General features: G+C 37.5%; 1 protein-coding gene across 5 annotated transcripts in view; it reads left to right on the top strand.

The window, feature by feature from the left end:
- The window catches only part of LOC124869546 (homer protein homolog 3-like), a 37,973-nt gene extending 14,662 nt beyond the window's left edge, over window positions 1–23,311 (top strand). Inside the window, exons 3-11 of one of the 5 annotated variants that reach the window (XM_047367459.1) lie at window positions 3,535–3,691; window positions 9,152–9,283; window positions 9,397–9,501; window positions 10,865–10,873; window positions 11,189–11,301; window positions 16,159–16,315; window positions 21,079–21,186; window positions 21,289–21,369; window positions 21,823–23,311. In XM_047367459.1, the coding sequence (XP_047223415.1) occupies window positions 3,535–3,691; window positions 9,152–9,283; window positions 9,397–9,501; window positions 10,865–10,873; window positions 11,189–11,301; window positions 16,159–16,315; window positions 21,079–21,186; window positions 21,289–21,369; window positions 21,823–22,008 (1,048 nt within the window). In that variant the 3' untranslated portion in view covers window positions 22,009–23,311. Of the gene's footprint in view, window positions 1–3,534; window positions 3,692–9,151; window positions 9,284–9,396; window positions 9,502–10,864; window positions 10,874–11,167; window positions 11,302–16,158; window positions 16,316–21,078; window positions 21,187–21,288; window positions 21,370–21,822 lie in introns of all 5 variants that reach the window. The other 4 variants (XM_047367457.1, XM_047367461.1, XM_047367460.1 and 1 more) reach the window with 4 other exon arrangements.
- Window positions 23,312–23,607: the final 296 nt, after the last annotated feature.

The following is a 23,607-nucleotide window of genomic DNA, read 5'->3' as shown; positions in this document are numbered from 1 at the left end:
TAGTGGATTCTTAGAAATACCTGGGTGTTCACTTGAACAATAAACTGGACTGGAGTCACAACACTGATGCTCTTTTACAGGAAGGGTCAAAGCAGGCTGGGTATTTTGGAGAGCAGGGGGTGCTCTTTTTTGACGGTGGGGTCTTCAGCCATTTTCTATGGTGCTGTCCGTTGGAGCAGCAGCTTCTCTACAGCTGAGAGGAAGCGGTTATAAGGTTATCAGGAAGGCCATCTCTGTCCTCGGATGCCCCCTGGACGCAGTGCAAATGGTGTAAGACAGAGGGACTCTGGCAAAAATAACATCACTGTTGGACAATGTCGCATAACAGAAGAGCTCCTTTGGTGAAACATTGCTACATCCTAGGTCCAAGAAGAAAAGTTGTCACAGATCCTTCCTCCCAGCAACTGTTAGATTTTATAACTATCACTGCTCCCAACAAACACAATACATTTTTACATCTCTGCTAGTATTTGAGGTTTTTCCATGTTTTGTTCCTTTTGCCATTTTCTTTCCATTATTATATTATCTGCTTCATCTATTTGATTTTTATAGTTTTTTGCGTTTGTGAGTACTTCTACAAAACTTTCTCCCTGACCTGTCTGTGTTCCTTGCGCTTCATGATGCTGTTTGTTCTCTGTGAGGCCTTCACAAAACAGCTGCATTTATACTGAGATTTATTACAGACTCAGACTCAGTTTAATTATGTGACTTCTGGTGTCGCAAAGTTGGTTGCAATGAATTGTATTTAAGGGTATCAGAGTAAAGGGAGGGTGAATATAAATCCATGTAACACTTAGAAATTTTAATTTGTAAAGATTTTAAACAATTATTGTCTTATCTCTACAACTATGCACCACTATGGTCTGTCACATAAAATCTTAAGAAAACACATAGAAGTTTATGGTTGGAATGTGACAAAATGTGAAAAACTTCAAAGATTATGAATACTTCTACACAGGCCCTTTTTAGATGTTAGGGAAAATATGGTTGCGTATTGTTACTGTAAACCAAAACAGATTTTGACCCAGATTTCTGTCCTTAGAGAAGATGTCGTCCTCCCAATTTGCTCTCCCAGTCATATTAAGGCATTACTGGTTGGAGAGGCTTTATATTGGATCTGCTGACTCCAAGACTACTGGGGTGAAAAGAAGCATCATAGAATAGGTTATTCTCTAACTCAATGTTGAAATTAAAGCGCCAACAGGAAAATACTTAGTCATTGAAGATGGCATGTGATAGTTTATTTACTGCGGTTTTTATGAAACTCAATGAGACAAATGGTAGATGGAGTGAACTTATATTGCACTTTTCTAGTCATACTGTGCTTTACACCAGAGCCCCATTCACACACAAACTTCAGATTGTCAGATGACTACCCACTGAGTCGCGGTCACCCCCCAAGTAGATTCCCTGATATGATTGTCAGTAATGGGATCGGCTATAAATTCTCATTGAAAGGCGAAAGTAATCCAGTTCTGTTCGGAGAAGTCCAATCATTTAAAGATCCTGGGCTGAAGAAGTGTCCTGGTTTTAGTACTTTCACATTTAAATCTAGCACATAGGCTTGATATCTGACAAAAATGATGAACGGCAGCATCTGTGTTATGCTTTTCTTTATTATCACCTACCTTTGTTGCTAATATGCATTAGAAATTATCATTTGTTTTAACACACAAATAGTCCCTGACTTATGTAAACCAGAGTACAAGTGCTCTGATTAAACAAGCCAGAAATGATAAATCATCAACCATGGTAAAAGGTACATACACCACGTTTCTCTTTGTAAGGTGCAGATAGAAGTACAAAATGGACATATTTGATAAACTTATCAAAAACAGAGAAGTATATGAGAATGTAAGTTCATCCAACCCATCACTCAGTAGTTCTTTACAACTACAGTAGGACTCAAAAATCTACCCACCTGTGTTAAAATACCAGGTGGGTACCAAATATCTCATCCTATATAATGGAACAGTAATCCTGTGTAATTCAATTTAAAAATAAATACACCTGTTGAAAGAAAAAAATTAAAAAAGGTGCAATATCCTGGTTGCATTACATTAACCTACTACTTAGTTGAAGTTTTATTCAATTTCAGCTTTCAGTCTTCTTTGGTAGGAGTCTATCCTGCACCTGGACTAGGCAATATTTGATTGGAGCAATAAAGGTTCTCCAAATTCTGAGGACATCACTGATCATAGGCATCTTGACTACAAGATGCCTATGATCAGTGACTGACAGCCCTTCTTTGGTAAACCACAGATTTGCTGTCACGTTATTCCAAAACTGTAATTTTCTTCTGGTGAAAGCATTCTTTTATTGATTTGGATACATGATTTTAGCTTACTGATATGCTGAAAAATAAAATCTCCTCCTGTTGTTTGCTTTCTAGGAGACACATTAATGTTTTGTGTCACAACTGATAAAGATTAAGAACATTTTTGTCCAGTTGTTGACCGGCTTTTATCCAAGCTTCAAATATCAGAGACACGATCTCACACTGGACTCTAGAATACTCCTACAAGTTTCCAAGAAGACTAATGACTACAAGATGCCTATGATCAGTGGCTGACAAATTATTTTGCCTCCACCACGCTGCATGGTAGTTGGCATGAAGTATTTGATCTTCTTACTTCATGGTGTTGATATTAGGGTAGACGTTTGGTGACATTTTGCCGAAGGACATAGGCCCAGAAGTCTTATAGGTTGTTCAGATGAAACCTTGTTTTCAGCTATTTGAACTGATGGCCACTATTGGGAAAAACTGACACCAGTCTAAAATGTTTTCCATTTGTGCTAAATCTTTCTCAGTGCAGAATAGATTGGAAAGTATCTTCTAAGAGTGTTGACAATCAGAAATTGGTCATTGGATCATTTCTGATGTCTTTCCTCTCTGGAAATCTACTAACACAAATCCAAGAATTTCAAAATTTCTGGACTGATCTTAGTACCAACAATGTATGTCTTTTCATGTGACTTAGAATTAAAAACATTTGGAGTTAACACTGTAGTATAACACACAGCTGAAGAAGAATGGTTAAAAAACATTCTCATGGTGATAAGAAAACTATTCCCCAACACTAGAAACTTTGTTGCTTTGTTCATAATTTAATATATTAGGTGTTTCTCAAAATCATTTTAGGTGCAGCTCAAACTGCACAGAATGAGAAGCCAACAAAGCATTAGTGTGTTCCTGTCAAAGTTACAGTATTTGCTACCTCACTTTGTACAGTTTGTGAGTGGTGGAAAAAGAAGTATAGGAGGAAGACATGACCATCCTTGAAGGACAGTGTGGGGAAAGGAACTGACCCATTGTACACAAATACAAGTTTTTCTCTGAGTCAAAAAACAGAGGATGACTGCACAGCAGTGGTAACCATGTTTTTCCAGTTATTTTAGTTCTCTTACCAACATTGCATTCTGTGCATTATTATTATACTTTTTTCTGAGCTGTTCCAGAAGGTTTTGGTTTGCAAAAGTAACTATTCTTTTTTCTACAGAATTTCACAATCCTTCTTGTCTTTCTTTCTCCAGGGAGCAGCCGATATTCAGCACCCGTGCCCATGTTTTCCAGATTGACCCCACCACCAAGAGGAACTGGATACCTGCTAGCAAGCATGCTGTCACAGTGTCCTTCTTCTACGATGCCAACCGCAATGCCTACCGTATTATTAGTTTGGGTGGAACCAAAGTGAGTACTCAAGGCACCATCTTTAAAAAACGAATTGTCAAGAAACCGTAATACCATTATCATTCTGTGATTTGGGCTGGATTCTACAAGTTTTTGTGGTGACATGGGTGGCCTCTCAGAAAATCAGTTTCTAGAGCTCCTTTTCTTCAGGGATTTGGATTATGAGGAAGAGGCCACATCAAGGACTGGGGGGAGGGTCTTCTTAGCACCTACTATGACCCATATTTCTGCCTTGCAGAGGGCAGTGCAGGATGTTGCACAGTGGTCAACACTCATGTCTGGCTTCATAATAATCTTCAGTGCTGCTCTGACCGTCCAGCATGTTATGCCAAACAAGTCACAGCAGAAATGCAGAGTTTAGACTTTACATAATCATTTATTAGAGTGGTAAGAAAGGGAGAAAAGCTCTTGTATTTTTAATCTGTTTTAGGATTGTGACCTTAAAGATGACGTAGAAACATTCAGGAGTACTTTTTTTGTGTGTTAAGAGATAACTTTGGCTACTTCTATGAGAATAAGAAGATATGTAGATTTTCTGGTGGCAGGAGCATGTACAGTTTGTTTTATGGACAGACATCTGGTTTTAGTTGTATTTGCTCTGATTGTAATATTTCATGGTTATGGACACTTAAAGAAGGAACAACCCAGGAAGAGTGGAACTTTCTAGTACTGTATCCCCTAGGTTCATGCATTTCTCAGAAATGAGTGATGCAGCTAACAAGCACATTGTTAGGACTATGTTTATGGTGCCAGTAAAGAGACAGTTATCAAGGCAGCTAATCATTTGGAGAGACAGTACACTCTTGTTGCATCTAATCTGATTTTATGTTTGGATCTTGCTTTGTACCTCAAGAGTTTCCAAAATACTGCAAGTTTTTACATTATAAACTGATTTAGATGCTGTGTTACCCTAAGGGGTTGATGTGGATAATAATGGGACTTTTCAGAATTTGTTAAATAGGAATCATATTTATATGTTAAAACTGATGTTATAGTCAGTCAGTCATTTTCTACCGCTTATTCCATAGTGGGTCGCGGGGGAGCTGGTGCCTATCTCCAGCAGTCTATGGGCGAGAGGCGGGGTACACCCTGGACAGGTTGCCAGTCCATCGCAGGGCAACACACAAACAACCATGCACACACTCATTCACACACCTAAGGGCAATTTAGAGTGACCAATTAACCTAACTGGCATGTCTTTGGACTGTGGGAGGAAGCCGGAGTACCCGGTGAGAACCCACGCATGCACGGGGAGAACATGCAAACTCCATGCAGAAAGACCCCCAGCCAGGAATCGAACCCAGGACCTTCTTGCTGCAAGGCAACAGTGCTACCAACTGCACCACCGTGCAGCCCACGATGCCCATGATGTTATAGTGATAATGTCAAAGAATTTAGTCATTTTCTGTAATGATACTGCTGAATTTACACTGAAATGACATTTCAATGCATTTCTCTTGTCAGAGTAGGTGTTTCTGGGGATTCAGAACTCTTAGGCCCTGATCTTTAAAAGGTTTTTGTGTACAAATACACATGTAAACTGGTTTGCATGAGCAAAGCTGATCTACGTACCGGGTGCAAATCGAATTGCGTGTGCAAAATGAGTTGAATATGCAAAACATTTGATTGAATAACAAAATGTGTAAATGTATTCAAATTCAATTTAAATTCAAAAATATTTTATTAATCCCAAAGGGAAATTAAATGTAGTTGTAGCTCATTATGAAGGTTTCTTCAAAGAGCCGTTGTAGATGCTGATGGCTGTGGGCAGGAAGGATCTCCTGTAGCGTCGGTCTTACAGCACATCTGAAGAAGCCTCCGACTGAAGACACTCTGTTGTTGTAGGACAGTCTCATGAAGAGGATGCTCAGGGTTCTCCATAATGTTCTTCATTTTATGAAGAATCATTCTTTGGACAATGATCTCCAGAGGTTCCAGAGGAGTCCCCAGAACAGAGCCTGCATTCTTTATTATCTTGTTGAGCTTTAAGTCCCTGGCTCTGATGCTGCTACCCCAGCAGATGATGGCAGAAGAGATCACAAGATCACACTCTCCACAACAGACTAATAGAAGATCTGCAGCATCTTGCTGCAAACACTGAAAAACCTAAGCTTCCTCAAGAAGTACAGTCTGCTCTGTAGCTTCTTGTAGACGGCTTCACAGTTGCATCTCTACTCCAATCAGTTGTCCAGGTGTAGACAGAGGTATTTATACTCCTCCACCACCTCCACTCTTTCTCCCATGATAGAAATTGTGTCTGACCTATTCCTGTTTCTCTTAAAATCTTTGTTTTAGTCACGTTCAAGATGAGATGATTGTTTCTATACCATGCCACAAAGCGGTCCACCACCTTCCTGTACTCAGCTTCTTGTTCGTCTCTGATCCACCCCATGACTGCAGAATCATCTGAGTATTTCTACAGGTGACAGGAGTCTGTCTTATACTTGAAGTCTGAGGTGTACAGAGTGAAAAGGAATAGTGAGAGTACAGTCCCCTATGTCTTCTCTTTGTTCCTGCTCTGCATCCACGGCACCTCCTTTTCGACTCATCAGGGATTGGGGGATGTGGTTGACATATTATTTGAGTTTTTGAGATATTAATCAGCTGCTCCCGGCTGTAAAAAAAACAAAACAAAAAAACAACCCCGTTGCCATGGTGACGCATCATAATAAATGTCCAAAAGTAAAAAGGTAAAAGCAAAAATTCTTCCAGCTGCACAGCATCCCTAAAAGATGACTAAAACTGGGAGCTGGTTCCACAGGAGAGGAGCCTGATAACTAAAGGATCTGCCTCCCATTCTACTTTTAGAGACTCTAGGAACCACCAGTAAACCTGCAGTCTGAGAACCAAGTGCTCTGTTAGGACTACCTCTTGAAGCTCATCAGCAGAATGCCAAGAGTGTGCGTAGCAGTAATCAAAGCAAAAGGTGGCTACTTTGAAGAACCTAGAATATAAGACATATTTTCAGTTGTTTCACACTTTTTTGTTCAGTATATAATTCCACATGTGTTAATTCATAGTTTTGATGCCTTCAGTGTGAAGCTACAATATTAATAGTCATGAAAATAAAGACAACTCTTTGAATGAGGTGTGTCTAAACTTTTGGTCTGTACTGTATATGCAACAATATCTGACGTATGATGGAGCTAGATCATTAAGGGCTTTATATGTGAGAAGAATTTTAAATTCTATTCTGGATTTGTTAGGGACCCAATGAAGGGAAGCTAAAATAGGAGAAATATGCACTCTTTTTAATTTTTACTGGAACTATTGCTGCACCATTTTGGATCAGCTGAAGACTTAATTGCATTTTGTGGACATCCTGATAGTAAAGAATTACAACAGTCTAGCCTTGAAGTGACAAATGCATGGATAGTTCTAATTTAGGTAATATTCCGGAGGTGAAAAGAAGGAAATCCTAGAAACTTGTTTAATATGGGATTTAAATTACATGTCATGGTAAAAAATAACAGCAAAGTTCCATAATTTATTACTGGAGGCCAATGTAATGGCGTCCAGATTAACTAACAAATGCTGTTTCTTTTTCCAAAAACATTGGTTCAAAGAAAAGTTCTGACTTTTTATTTTAATTTAATTTAAAGTCATCCATGTTTTTATGTCTTCAAGACATGCCTGTAGTCTGAGTGGATTTATGGATTAATAAAGCTGAGTGTCATCAGTATACCATTTCAAATTTATCCCATGCTGCCTGATCATTTTACCAAGCAACTGAAAAGAGAATTGACCCAAGCATTGAACACTGTGGTAATCCACAAATAACCACAAAACGTGAAGATTTATCATTTACATAAACTGGAATCTGTCGGACAAACGAGATTTAAACCAGCCTAGTGTGGTTCCTCTGATCCCTACAGCATGTTTCAGTCTTTCTAAGAGATTAATGTGATGGACTGTTTTAAATACAGCACTAAGATCTAACAGGAAACGTACAGACACACGTCTCAAGGCCAGGAGAATATCATTAGTGACTTTCACTAGTGCTGTTTCAGTGCTATGATGAGCTCTGAAACCTGACTAAAACTCTTCAAACATATGTTTGTCGTGTAAATGCTCACACACTTGATTAGCAACTATTTTCTCAAGAATTTTATTTAAGAAAGGAAGATTGGATAAAGGTCTGTATTTTATTAAGTTATCTTGACCAAGAGAAGGTTTAATTACAGCGACCTTAACAGCCTGTGGTTCTGATCTGTTTACTACGGATCATAGATTAGTCATATGTAAAATGGGGCGGAATTCAAAAGGAACACTTCTTTAAATACTTTGGTTGAGATTGGGTCTAACATACAAGTTGAAGGTTTAGATGAAGCTAAAATGTTTGATATGTAGCTGCCAGGTAACAGAGTCGGCTTCTTAGTTGCTAGTTCCGATTGTTTCACTGCCATGTGCTACTGTTGGCTCTGCTAGCAGCTTCAACATTTAAGGAACTGCGCCCAAAACTTGTGCTCTGCCATCTGATGACAGCTGACTTTCTTCTTCTTCCGACTCTTCTTTGTCTGTCTCCGATAGTGACTGAAATATTGTATCTAAAAAAAACTCCAGAGTTGTGAGGAAATGCCCTCCTCAATTCTGAGGCGGTTTTCTTAAAACTTTCAACCCAAACAATCTGTAGAATATCTCAGGTAGCTGTTTTAATGGGTTAAAACCTTAGCTGACAGCAGTGTCTTATTTTAACTACTCTGCTGCTTAAGGGAAGTCAAGTCAGATCAGAGAGTGGTCCTTTAGTGTTTCTTAGTACCTAGAACCGATTGCATAAAATTTTCTAAAGTAATGCAGATGAAGGTTTTCAAGGCCACCCCTGAAGTTGGTCTTAGGGAAACATCCTTTTGAATGTGTTTACGCCTGTATTTCCAAACATGACTGGCTGCTGAGGATGCATACCAGTGCCAGGTGTAAATTGCATCTGAGACAGATATATTGCAGTGGAGTCAATTTTCAATACAAAAAAAGGTTTTAATTTCATCTGTGTGTATAATCACAGCATTAAAAAATCCATATGACTTTCCAAAGGACTGGCATTGACATAAAACACAGTAATAAATACCAAAGTTTTCTGGAAGTCAGATTTTACATGTTCAAGTTAACTATTCAATGCAATCCACTGTTGCTACATGTTTGTTCTGGAAGCGTTATTGCTGCAAGTCAGTGACTTGATGCAGAGTTTACCTACATAGTAAATATTTTTTACCAATTTGAAGAAACTGAACTTGACTGCATTGTTTATAACTAGAATCAAATTGAATTGACTATGAATTTCTGTATATAAATTACATTTTCATTTGATTTAGATTTTTGTGAAGTGCCTTGAGATTATTTCTGTTTTTAATTGGTATTATATAAATAAACTGAATTAAAATTGAATATAGTCACCTATTGACTGCACAATTTTTGTTTTATTCATCTGCATCTCAAGTTGGTTTTTTACATCTGCATCCACAGGCAATTATTAACTGCACTGTTACACCAAGCATGACATTTACTAAGACATCTCAGAAGTTTGGCCAATGGGCCGACAGCAGAGCCAACACCGTCTATGGACTGGGTTTTGCCACTGAACAGCAGTTGCATCAGGTGAATTAAACAAAAGTCACCAAGACCAAAGTACAACTGTCCTGTCCTCTTCCTTGAGATTTTCCATCAGTTATAGTTTTGGACTCATTAAGTAAATTGTCTGACTTTTAAAGTTTTCAGAGAAATTCAAGGAAGTTAAAGATGCTGCTCGTTTGGCCCGAGAGAAATCTCAGGACAAAGAACTAGCCAACACTGCACTCACGATTGCTGCCCCTCAGGTGAGTGCTACTCTTTCAAAAAGTGCACTAAGATTATAAAATCTCCTCTGAAATAAATATTTCTGTTAGGATAGTGCACAAGCTTGCTGTAACTGTATCAAATGAAAGATGAAGAGAGCATAAAGAAAAAAAAAAGAAATCGGAGTTGGGTCACTTGCCTCAAAGGACAGTGAGAGTCAGGAAATCTAGGACAATGATAAAATTATCCTCTGCTGCTCAGGAGGAAACCATATTTGCATTTTGTACCCTCCGCTGCCCAGAAGCCTCTTACCAATAGAAATGTTGGTTAAATTTGGCTTTTGATCAATCAAAAATATTAATCAAAATGGACTTCTGCTTGGTTATAGAAAATAATTTCAAATTTCACATCTATGACTACATTTATTATTTAGTATTTGACTGAAAAGGTCACATATGAAAAAACACTAACCGCCACCTTCTTCCTTAAATTTTACATGATCTATAGTTCTGCATACTCATACAACTGAGTTTACTAAAGGCTGTAATACTTTCACTAAAAAAACATCTAAGCATAGTCCAATTTGGGTGAGATTTGGTAAAAGTGATGTTGTTGCAAGCAGTTAAGATTATCTGATAATAATGTCACCACACAGAGAATTCAATGTAGACTCATTAAACAGCAATCCCAGCACTTTATTGGATTATTAAAGCATTGTTGGTTTACATGAGACCAGATAGACGTACTGTGCAATTGCGGAGTATGTGGAATGTACAGATGTCACAGTGGTATATAAATAGGTAAATGAGGGCACCTACACATAATGTCAATGTTCTAGTTGTCCAAAACAGGATTGTTTTATTTTGGGTCAAGGATCACAGAACACCCATGACACTTGCAGCTGACATCTAAACAAAGCTACTGGACTCTAAAACATGGTGTGGCATGACACAAAGTCTGTGGGTGTCCTTACGCATACCAGCACTGGGCAACTTTGATGACTCCATGTTTGTAATTGTGCCCATACATCCCACATGTAGAGCAACTGCATGATACCAGCTAGTCTGACGCAAACCCACTATCAAACTGTGTCAAGTGCTGGTGGTGTTGTCGAATGGGTTTTTACTCACCATTTACTTACACTTTTGGCACCTGCTTGCTATATCATCATTATGCATGTGATAGCACCATGTATGCGCTGTAGTACCAGTTCTAGCTGTGCTGCTGGCAAACTGAATCATCTCTAGTCTGCATGTGTACCAATTACATCTAGAAAATTCCTTTTTACTGCTAAAACTGGTTCTTAACTTATTTTCAGTGACTGTATTTTAAAAAGGGCAGTGTGCGTCATCTGGTTATTATTGACACATTTCTTTGTTTTTCCACTTCTTGGACTTCATCTAGTTCTCACAGGTAAGTCTTTTATTGGCTTTTGTAAATAAACTGCACGAAATACTTTAGTTTACAGTTATTTGCACATTTTTTAAAAGATTGATCCAAAAATGTAACATTCATGTTGGTCAATTACTGAAAGCACATCCCTTAGAAGCTGAGCTCATTGAAGATTCCTAACAGGTTGCTTATCTATATTTTAAAATACATTATAAAGACAGTTTCTTAAACCTTTAAAGACATTTTTACCTCTATAAGCAGTCAGTTTGTTTATTAAAAATATCAGGAGAGTCCATTTACTAACGTGTTTCTCAGGACCTCTCGGATGAACTCCAGTCTCCTCCATTGATGTGTGTGAATGGGCCAGAGGACAAGTTGTTTCGCAGCCAGAGTGCAGATATCACCCTGGCCTCTGAGAAGGAGAGGATTAAGAAGATGCTCTCTGAAGGGTAACAGAGTCCATAAACATCTTCTTTAAATATTTCAGTGTAGTTACTGGAGCATTGTAAATATTTGTGTCTTTTAGGTTTTAATTTGGTGATTTTCGTTGTTGTGAATGATAACTAGTTGCACAAACTTAGGGGGCATTGAATTTTCATTGTTGAGCCAGAATGTAGATGGATCCCACCGTTACTGGAGTTAAAATTTCTTCCAAGATTTAGTTGTTTTTTTAAAAACTTTTTTCTAACTTTTACAGTTAGTTGGAAAGACAGAGAAGCATACCACAGGACGTCCGCCAATACAGGTTATAATAGCAGATAAAAAACTACAAATTCACCTAAATAATGCTAATAACCTTTGGATAAGACTAACCTTTACGATTTGGAATAAAGTCTGAAGAAACAGTAATCTAACTAAAGCAGAAATGATGTTACGATGGTGCGCCTATGACAGTGAATTCTTACCTAAACACCTAAGATGAGATTTAAAGACAAATGGCTCACCTCTTACTTTACATATGAACATAAGGGACAGTTGGCAGACTTCCAAATTCTCAAGCAGATATATAGTCTAAATAACTATGATTTCTTTAGGTATCAACCAATAAGAAATAGGATAAATTTTAGGGATTATCAAATTTTCAAAATGGAAGAAGTTCAAGATGACTGTCAATCTCTCTCGGTCTGGGGCTCCATGCAAGATCTCACCACGTGGGGCATCAATGATCATGTAGGTGGTGAGGAATCGGACCAGAACTACACGGCAGGACCTAGTCAATGACTTGAAGTGAAATGTTGACTCAACCTTTTTAATTATGTTAGCATAATTAAAAATGTTATATCAAGTTATACCAAGGACTTCAGGAAAATATACCTACTCACACTGCATATGTTAAAACGAGATGAGGAAAGATGAGGGTTAGGCATAAGTATCAAAGAAACTGATTGAAAAATTTTGTGTAGAACAGAATGGAAAACAACTTAGCAGATTGGAGAGAATGTGGATGGATGTGGTAACACAGAGGCTAACCATATTTGGACTTTTCCAAAAGTCATAACTTTTTGGAAAGAAATGAATAGATCTTTACAAAATATTTTTCAGAGAATCATACGTTTTGATTTTACACATAATTATCTAGGCCTAGAAGTTACAGATTGTCCTACAGTATCTGACAGATATCTAATTAGAATCCTTCTGTTGTGAGCAATAAAAACTGAGAAGGAAATGGCTCCAAGCAGAGACACCAGGGATTGCAGATTGGCACAATACTATAAACCAAATATATGTAATGGAGAGACTTAAAATGTCTTTAAGACTACAAAATGACTAAAAATGTGTTAATGGTACAAGTGGACACAATATATTAAGGGATTGAGACCGGATTTTGTTTAAGTTCTGGCTGCATACAGCTTGTGAGGCTGGGGAGAAAGGCCAACTAGGAAGGGGAGTAAGGGAAGGAATTATTCCCTCATGTCCTTCTGTTCTCTTGATCTTTATATACAAGTTTTTATATACATATAAAAGGTTTAAGTTAGTTATTCTATTGTGTAAGCTGAAAGGTGACGCAAGAATTTGGGAATCAACCGAGTTTTAATATTCTTTAGGATAAACCTATATGCAAATATATACTTTTCGTTTGTATAAACTGGACATAAACGTTCTGTGATTATTGTACTAGTGCCAATATACGTACCTTGTTAAAAAATGAATATAAATAAAATTTTAAAAATGTTTTATTTTTCTAGGTCATTGTAACTACAATGACCGTTTATACTTTGAGGAATATGTATCCATACTATTTTTATTTATTGGCAGTCTCTTTTAACAACACTTTTTCCTAAGTGTGCTTCTTTTTCCTACTACTCTAAACTTCCTACTTTTTCCTACTACTCTGCCATAAACTTTATGTTCACTACTTTTTTCTCTCTCTTCAAAGAAATTACATCTGGCCAGGTGTTTCTGTTTAAGCTATGACACCTTTTATGGGGGGAGCCATTGGCTAAGCTATTGCCCCCAATAACCCTGTCTCTCTCTCCTTGACGAAGCAAGTGAATTTCAATTCTATTCATTTAATTTATGTAACGCCAAATTCACAAAAAATTGCGTCTCAAGGCATTTTACAAAGTCAATTCAATTGAATCATATAGATTTCAAGTCAGATACATACTTTCCAATTGATCCTAACTATCAAACAGTGCAGTCAATTGATATTCAAATTGGTTAAGGAAACCCATCAAACTGGGGGTTTGGAAGAACAGAGCAGAGACACAAAAAGAACACAGAATCATTGATCCAGGAGTACTTTCTATGGGAAAGAAAAGTAAAGCATTAATGGTTGTAGCTCATTTAGTGGCTTCATCTAGCAGAGAAAGACAACTAACCAGATGAACTCTGAGCCAGTTTTCAAGTCTGGAGTATGAAAGAGAGCACATACAGTTAGTCACAGTAGAAGTTCAGCCAGTAGATACGTTGGGGAGTAGACATATTTCATACACTGCTGATTTTGCTGGTTTTCCCACTTGCAAAGCATGTAGAGAAGTCTTTTTTTTCATAGGTTTTTATCATAGGTACTCTTCTACTGTGACACAATCTTAAACAAAAATTCAGAAAATCACATTGTGTGATTAAGTAATTACCAGTATTTACATCACCTGTTTGAACTCATCTGTATAAAGACAACTGTCCTCACACTCACTCAAACAAACGCCAACCTCTCCACAATGGCCAAGACCAGAGAGCTTTGTAAGGAGATCAGGGACAAAATGGTAGACCTGCACAAGGCTGGGATGGCCAACAGGAAAATAGCCAAGCAGCTTGGTGAGAAGGCAACAACTGTTGGTGTAATTATAAGAAAATGGAAGAAGTTCAAGATGACGGTCAATTTCCCTCGGTCTGGGGCTCCATGCAAGATCTCACCTCGTGGGGCATCAATTATCATGTAGGTGGTGAGGAATCAAGCCAGAACTACACGCCAGGACCTAGTCAATGACTTGAAGTGAAGCATCTCATGGTCTTGGAGTGGCCTAGCCAGTCTCCAGACCTGAACCCAGTCAGAAATATTTGGAAGGAGCTGAAAGTCCGTATTGCCCAACGACAGCCCCAAAATCTGAAGGATCTGGAGAAGATCTGTATGGAGGAGTGGTCCAAAATCCCTGCCTCAGTGTGTGCAAGCCTCATCAAGAACTACAGGAAACGTCTGATATCTGTAAATGCAAACAAAGGTTTCTGTACCAAATATTTACAAGTTTAGTTTTTCTGATTTATAAAACACTTATGGAATAAAATGCAAATTAATTACTAAAAATCACACAATGGGATTTTCTGGATTTTTGTTTTATATTCACAGTTGAAGAGTACCTATGATAAAAACCTATATAAAAAAAAAAGACTTCTACATGCTTTGCAATTGGGAAAACCTGCAAAATCAGCAGTGCATCAAATACTTGTTCTCCCCACTGTACAACATTTCTTGTGAGTTGGAGCTATATAAATTGAATTGCTAGTATTTGTGTTAGCAATGCAAATTGTAAGATATTACTTTCTCTACTTAATTTTTAAATAATTAAATATATTTATATTTTGTTGTTAAACTATAACTATGCTGTCACAGAAATTATTTTATTGCTAATCTGTGATTGCTTTTTCTTGACCCAATAAAACAGCTAAATGTTTGTTATCAGAGTGTTTCAATATGAGCTCAAACATTGGAATAATAGGTTTCTCACAATTAGTTTAAAGATCAGGAGTGGAAAATATTAAGGTTGTGAGCCATACAGCAAGCAACAGTTAAATAAAAAGATTTTCAGACACCCACAAAGCTCTTAAAGTGCCATGAATGGTGACCATGATAAATAGTTGCCAGGGAAACAACTTCAAGCTTTCAAACTGTGTAGGAACATAGCTTAGACAATATCAGTATCAGAGATCAGAATGCATAGAATGAAAATTTAAATCCCTTTTTCCTGTACAATTCACTTTTACTCTAATAAGAAGGCTAGGAGGACATTTGAGTGCCTATAATGAATGTTTGATATTTAACAATATTTGCATGTTACCCAATAAGATTTCTCTTTATGTTCACATCAGAATTTTCAACTGTATCTAGCACAATTAGTTTTGAAGAAATGGACAATAATTCTTACCAGAATAAATATTTAAACAATATCTATTGGCTTTTACAGCTCTGTCAGCAGAGTATAATCCAACAGGAGAACATTTTACAATCCACAGTACCTAGTGTCTGTTGCTAACATCCCAGCTCTAGATCAATCAGTCCACTCCTTCACATTTTTAGTCTTTGACTACTTAGTGTTGAGGTCTTTCTACTGTACTACAGGATCAGATGTTCATATCTGTAACACAACAAAATGGTCAGTCAGTCAGTCATTTTCTACCGCTTATTCCATAGCGGGTGACGGGGGAGCTGGTGCCTATCTCCAACAGTCTATGAGCGAGAGGCGGGGTACACCCTGGACAGGTCGCCAGTCCGTCGCAGGGCAACACACAAACAACCATACACACACTCATTCATACACCTAAGGGCAATTTAGAGTTACCAATTAACCTAACTGGCATGTCTTTGGACTGTGGGAGGAAGCCGGAGTACCCGGTGAGAACCCACGCATGCACAGGGAGAACATGCAAACTCCATGCAGAAAGACCCCAGGTCGGGAATTGAACCCAGGACCTTCTTGCTGCAAGGCAACAGTGCTACCAACTGCGCCACCGTGCAAAATGGTTACAGGATTAAATAATATTATTCTGCAACTTCATATGCCAGGCTTTTAAAGTTTTATGAATGTTGAAATTGTATTTATTTATTTCATAATGCATGCATAATATGAAACTTGTTTTGTGTTTTGCAGATCTATTTGTGAGATTAACCTCGAAGCTGAGCTTTTCACTCTACAGGACAGCAACTCCAAGTTGGTGGCGGCTTTGCATGAGGCTAATGCTAATGTGGAGCAATGGAAGAAACAGCTGGCTGCATATCAGGGGGAGACTGAAAGGCTTAGAGAACAGGTAACCGTAGTCCACAAAATGGCAGTGACAGATTTGAAATCCCATTATTGCAGGTTCTTACTATTAAACAATGGTTATAAGGGGAACAACCATCACAACACTGTGCTGTTTTTATTACTTAACAACTAGGGAATTGCACGCCATTGGCTATCACATTTAATTTAGATTTCTGGCTACCATCTCCTGACCCCCAGTTGAGGTTTGACACCCCTTAAGAAGTCAGTAGTCTACAGGTACATCTAAAAAATGTTAAATATTGTGAAAAAGATTATTATATTTTCTCACTCATTTCAGAAAGTGAAACACATATAGTATATAGATTTACTACTTTTGTTGTCCGATGAGCTACCCCCTCCCTCCTACTTCCCTATTTCTAAGGGGATTGCTCAATCCAGCTCTCCATCCAACGGGTCCGGACTTCCCTAAACCTGGAAGGTCTTACTAAGCAGGTTTACTGGAAAATCTGTTTAAGCTGGTGTCGGGAAATGACACGCCTAACCTCTAACAGCCTGCATCCAAAAGTCTCGCCTTTCTTTAGCTGGTGGTCTGGACGACCGAGTAGCCCATAGCAGTCATCCACTCCTCGACAGTCACTTCTGTTAACGGCTGCTCATTCCCTATTTTACAACTTGCAATTGGTATATGGGTTAGGTTGATTTTAGTGGCTCGGCACGAGCACCAAGGGCGCTGTTTTAACAAGTTTGGCTTAAGGCAACCTATAAAAACCTCCTAAAATCTCTTAGAACCAGGCAACAAGACTTGACCAACAATGAAAAACCAAAAATGAAGGAGACTCAAATAATTGACTGTCCACAATTTCTCTATAATTTTATATGCTTTCTGTAATTAGTAACACTGTTGCAGGGGTCAGTAACAGCTTAAGAATCAGCAAAACTTAATAATTTGAATAATAGGTTAGGTTGATTGATTTATTTCTATCTTTCCCTAATGCTGAAACTGGTAAGGCTGAAGAGGCTTTGGAGACGGAGGCTCACCATGGATACGAATGGAATGATTTCTTCAGTAGGCAACGAGCAATTTTCTTGGGTGAAGCGCAAATCTTCAGTTTTCTTCCTCTAAGTGGACAGGCGCTGAAGCTCGGGGTTTCTATGGTCAACTTAGAAAAAAAAAAAATTAAGAAAACAGAAACTTTGTTGGCATATGTTTCAAAAGTTGGTAGCTTCCAGAGGCTGAATAGTTGAAGGAAACCGTTGAGGTGTAATTGAGGATGGTTCAGGACTTCCAGAAGCCTGAAACTTAGGGCACTCAGTTGTTCACTGACCAAGATCACTTCAGATGTCTTGGTAAAAATGCAACAGATGAAATTCGGATTCTCAATTTAGAGTTGCAGCTCTTCTCAGGGCACACGGATTGATCCTCTTTATAATGCAGAATTTGTCAGCCTGGCTGCATCTCCGGTCTTCTGATTCATCTGTTTCTTTCTCCGTCCGATCTTGTTCACTGGTCTTCTGCGAGGAAACAACCCCGTTTGTTTCTTTGGTACAGTTTTTACATTGCAGATGGCCTCACTGCGCATCCCCTGTTGCCGGGCAAGCTTTCCCATCATTGAGTTACGCGGTCGCCGTGACTTTTCGGTGCTGTCTCCCAGCCTCCGTAGACAGAGTCGTAAACAGCCCGCAGCTGGCTCCCTGTGTTATGACTTTTGCCTGTTTTTCGACCTTCAGACTGATGAAAAAAAGCGTGCACCTGGATTCTCGTTTCTCGCTCCCATGCTTGTTATGACTTGAGCTTGCTCGTTGACCTTCCATCCATGCCCAGTTCCCGTGAAGCTGGCTCTCCTCTGCCCCTCCCGTCCTGATGTTATGACTCTACCTCGGGCTCCTTATCTGCTCAGCCTCAAGCTTTCTAACACAGTATTTCTCTGCTTCTTGCTCTCACAAAGTTACAGCTAAAAAAAAAAATCACTTCATTCTTTTTATTCATACATCACAATTGATTAACATTATCCTTCTTCATTACATTAATAATTGTAGAAAAATAGAAAATCATCATACATATTTATTTGATTATACTTGTAGTTTTCTACTTCTGAAAAAGATAAGACAGTTAAGACTTCTGAAAAAGATAAGACAGTCACATTCAATGTGTGACTCCATACAGGCCTCTTCAGTCCTCAGTTCCAGAGTGCGAAGATATACTCATTTTACTGTTTCATGACATCTTATCCATGTAATATGATCATTATTTATTTGATACTCTAAAAATTAGGCTCTCATTTCATCATATGTGATTGTTTCTAAATCATAGGGATACACTTCAGCAAAAGAAAGAATTAAAACATACTCCAAATCATATTTCATTGATTTAATTATGAGTGTTTAATTAATCTCTGCATGAATACATGGAAGGATCTCACCGCATTTTGACACTACACAGATTATTGCACAGTAAAGTTCTTTTTTCCTTACCCCAGGTAAGACACTTCTCACGCTGTCTGGTTCATTAGTGTAACGCAACATTTGATGCCCATGTGTAGGATTCATGTGTGTCGTGGCTCTTGATGCACTGATTCCAGCCTCAGTCTGAATGGATAATGCTTGACAATCCTCTCAAGGCCGTGATTATCCCTTGTGCTGGTGCCCCTGCCACACCTTTTCCTTCCACTTAACTTCCTATTAATATGCTTGGGTGAAGCACTCTGTGGACAACGCACTTCTTTAGCAATGACCTTTTGTGGCTTATCCTCCTTCTGGATGGTGTCAATGACTGTCTTCTGGACATCTGTCCAGTCAGCAGTCTTTGTCATGACTGTGTAGTCTACTGACCCAGACTGAGAGACCATTTATAGGCTCAGGAAACCTTTACAGATGTTAATGAGTTAATTATCTGATTAGGGTGCAACACCATGAGTTTCCAATTTTAAACTTTTTCACAATTTTCTAATTTTCTGAAACACTGAGATTTGGGTTTTCATTATATCTCTAAGCCAGACTCATCAAAATTACAAGAAATAAAGGCTTGAAATATTTTTACTGTATAGTGAATGTGTAATGAATCTAAATAACATACGAGTTTCACCTTCTGAAATGAGTGACAAAAAACAATTAACGTTTTCACAATATTCTTATTTACTAAAATGTACTCCCTATGTAGATTAATAACATAAAGCAAATGTTATCAAGCCTTTACTTGTGGTAATTATGATGATTTACTGCTTGCAGCTAATGAACACATGACATTTAAGCTTAGATTACAGCAGACCAATAAAAATAAAATGTGTAATACAGAAGTGTGGGCTTAATGAAAAATAGGTTTAAAATCTGCTTAAAGGTTACTTACAAAATGTACTTTTAATCTTTTAATAATAAACCTCATCAGAACGTATTGAATTTGACTGTGTTTGTATGGATGGATGGATGGATTTATCGATCTGGATGGATGGATGGATGGATCTATCGATCTGGATGGATGGTTGGATCTATCGATCTGGATGGATGGATCTAGATCTATATCTATATATTTGATATATAAGAGAGAGAAAGAAAGCATTCTACCTTGACAAATTAATTCATACCAGTTAGCGTACATCTCCATACAGCGTACATCTCCATACAGCCTACATCGGTTGGACGGAGCTGGTTCCCCGATGTCTGAGGAAGGGGGCCAGGCGGCTGAAAATAGTTCAAGTCTCCAGGGTGGATAGTGTGGTGGGGGTGCTTTGTAGGACAGCAATATCCTACTTTCGATGGCCCAGTTAGGTGAAAATGAAAAATCACCAGTGGGAGCTGTTATATACACTCCTGTCACTTTTTTTCTTTGTTCCTTCTGCTCTTATCTCTACAATATATTTTTAAAACATTACACTTTGTTGCAAGGTGCTGAGCCATTTCCTGCATTTTGTTCTGTTTAAATGTGCCAAAATGACACTGTGGTTAGAGCCGATACTTTATAAACCTTAAATTATCCTTGAATTATTTATCTTTGTCTTAATCAACGCAGTTTGTTGCAGGTGGTACTCTATATAATAAAAGCAAATGGATTGATTTTATATAGTGCTTTTGTAGTCATATTGACCGTTCAAATCAGTTTACATTAGGGGAGTTTTTTTTTATTTTCCTCAGTTTCAAATTGACATCCGTAACAGAGAACCCTCCTTGAACTACTTGGAATAGTTTAATTCCTGATGTCTGCACAGTCACAGTTGGGGAATTTTCCTGGTCTTTAATTTTACATTCTTAGGGCTACTCTTTTTTGAGCCTAATGTTAAAGTTCATCTGTCTTCATCTCTCACCTCTCACAAAAATGAACAATTAAAAAAGCATGCATTTGTATTGTTGATAATGTTTTTTTGTATTTATTTAATTACTCCAGAACAATACTTCTGAATGTCATAGTTCAGCTTTGCAGTCATGTATAAATGTTTTTCAGTAGATCATGTATAGCCTTTTGTTTTCCTAAGTGTGCAAAGTGGATTGGACAAACTTACACTATTAAAGTCCTAGCTAGTGAAAGATAAAAAAAACCCATGGACATATATCTTACTTAACTCAAGCAATCATGTTAAGTGAGCTTGTTTTCTTTATATATATTCCATTTTTATGCCACTTGATACATGAATGATGAATGAAAAGAACCTGCAAAGCTGGGAGGAGTTGTTTGATATTTTAAGGGCTGGTTTATTTATTTATGTTTTTCAAATTTGACAGTTATAAGCACCACTTGTCCTATTTTGCATTTGATAACATGAATTTGTAGTCTTTTCCCTTATGAAACACATTCGTGAATTCTACATGTTTTGCAAGGTGGCTGAACTGGAAACCCATGGAGGTCAGGGACCCAGTGACTTGCTGAAGGATGAACTTACCCAGTCACTGGAGGAGCTGGAGGCCTTACTGAAGGCCAAAGATGAGGTTGGAAAATGCCTATTTCTTTTCCTTAGCTGCACTAAATAGTGAGTCAGTAAAGCACATCATAAGCAGTGATGTAATTGGTTCCTTCCGTTTCATTTTCAGGAGATTCACATATTACAATGTAAGAAGGCAGAGTATCATGAGATGGAAAATGAGCGGGATGAAGCCATTCTCAGATTAAGGGTAGGGATGACAGACAACATTTGAAAATAGGCTAAATGCATAAGTTCTATGTAGGATTAGATTATGCTCAATGTTAAATAAGTCACTAGTGATTAGTTTTTTGTAAAGCATAAAGCATTTTGAAATTAGAAATTCCCTTAGCCTTGCATTTATTAACATTTACCAGTTATTAGAGCATCCTTAATCAGTCATCACAGACTATTTACCTACCCTAAAACTAAGCTATAGTAATGTAATGAAATAATGTAATACTGACTTAAATATTTTCAATGAGTTAATTCATTCTCCATTTTTGTTACTGTAAGTTTCTACATTCTACAAGTACCTTTAAATGTATGAGGGAAGAAAATATTACATTGTGTAAAGCTCTGTTTGCAGTTATTTTAACAACTAGCTTGAAAACAGTCCAAAATTCCAGTTTTTGTACTTTTCAATGTCTTTTGTGTACTGTAGGAAATGGAGATGCGAAGCTCAGAGTTGGAGCGGCGCATCCAGAACACAGAGCAGAACCTAAGTAATTCCCTGGAGGATCGGGATCGTATGGATGCTGAGATCCAGAGGGCCATAGAAATACTGGACATTAAGATCTTTGATCTCAATGATCTTCGGCAGAGCCTTGTTAAACTTCTTGACAAATAAGAAGGGCTTAGGAAAGACATCAACATGGAAACAACTGAGAGAATAGGAACATCTAACAGGGTTGCATTTCCTACAGTCATGGCAACAAGCAAAGTGAAAAGGGTTGAGCTGATCCCTGTGCTTCAGAGCACATGGATCACTGTGGGAAAGTGAGAGTCACTCCACATCTGTGTTAACCCAGTGGCTGTCATTTATTCAACAACAACATCAACAACAAGTAGAGGCCTAAGAAAAAACATATGCTTCTAAGATCTAATGTATGGTTTCATCAATGCAATAATCCAACTTTAAATAAGTGCTTTACAATGATAGAATTTTACTGGTGCTTGTGTTTTTCTGTACGACTTTTGTAAAAAATAAATAAATAAAAAAGATGGCAAAGCAGTGACAGAATAAATATTAGGCTCTTTTGTTCTTTAGAACATTTTCAGACTATAGGAACAGGAAAAGGAGCAAAATGCTCAGATTTTTTTTTTGCTCTTTATTTCTTAAAATAAAGAGCAAAAGAAAATCTTAGACTTGCCTATTTACGATTTATTAAATAACTCAAGTTACATAGATAATCTTGTAGTTAAACATGTCCAATATACTGGGAATTCATTGAACTGTAGCTTCAGTTTTCTATGTAAATGATGGATGTTTTTCAACACTAAAGAAAGAAAATAGATTGTAGTATTATTTGATGGATGGAAATGCAAGATTTTGCCACCAAAAATAATTAAGACCCTTCAGCAGCTTGTTTATAATTGCATCCTTATTAAGGTTAATGACAGCTTTAATTAATAAGTCAGAGTAACTAAAGACTGTGTTAATATAGAGAATTTAAGCAAAAAATAAAACAGGATAAATAAGAATGTGACTTAAAAGCTCAACACAATCATATTTATTATTTTACTGGCTTTAGGAATGGCCCATTTTGAGCATTATTTTCTGTGCGTTATCCTAAAACTTAACTATACTAACCTTTAGGTTAAGGCTTGTCATTTCAATGAACATATGAAATTTTAAAGTTTGAGTTTTTGGCCTTTAATATTTCATTTATGTTCCTCATTTCTCTTATTTATTTCACTTTGACTTGTGAGCCAGGAGCATTTCAGAGTTTGTCTGTGCTGTAAGAATAAGTCAGTTATATGTTATGTTTAATTTGTAGAATTGTTACTCAGACTTTATCATTTAAAATGGTCTTGTTTGCATGATTTTTCTTCAAGCCTTACTGATCACCTTTTAGAATGGTAGTGAGGAGATTCAACAGCATTGTCCTAAACTCTGAGTTATCAGGGTGGAAATAAAAGCTAAAATACTTTTTTTAGTTTATTGTGTTTTGTTATTGTATGAGGGGTTACTATGAAGCAAAAAAGATGCAAAAGTAATCAAGTTTCATACTAGATCCCTTTATTTGAAACAGTTTGGATCACAAAGGTAAGAAATGCCAATCCTCTAACATGCTTCATAGCATTTTCAGATTTTAAAGGTAAACTGTTCACAAGATGCAGCACCTGTGTCCTGATATCAAAAATAAAATAAACTTATACACAAGACAGAATAAACAATCAACAACATGAATGACTTTAAGCAGAAATCATATCTTAAATACACTTA

The sequence above is a fragment of the Girardinichthys multiradiatus genome, chromosome 6 (assembly GCF_021462225.1).
Source record: "Girardinichthys multiradiatus isolate DD_20200921_A chromosome 6, DD_fGirMul_XY1, whole genome shotgun sequence".
Classification (NCBI taxonomy): Eukaryota; Metazoa; Chordata; class Actinopteri; order Cyprinodontiformes; family Goodeidae; genus Girardinichthys; species Girardinichthys multiradiatus.
This window is presented reverse-complemented; position numbering and strand designations above follow the sequence as displayed.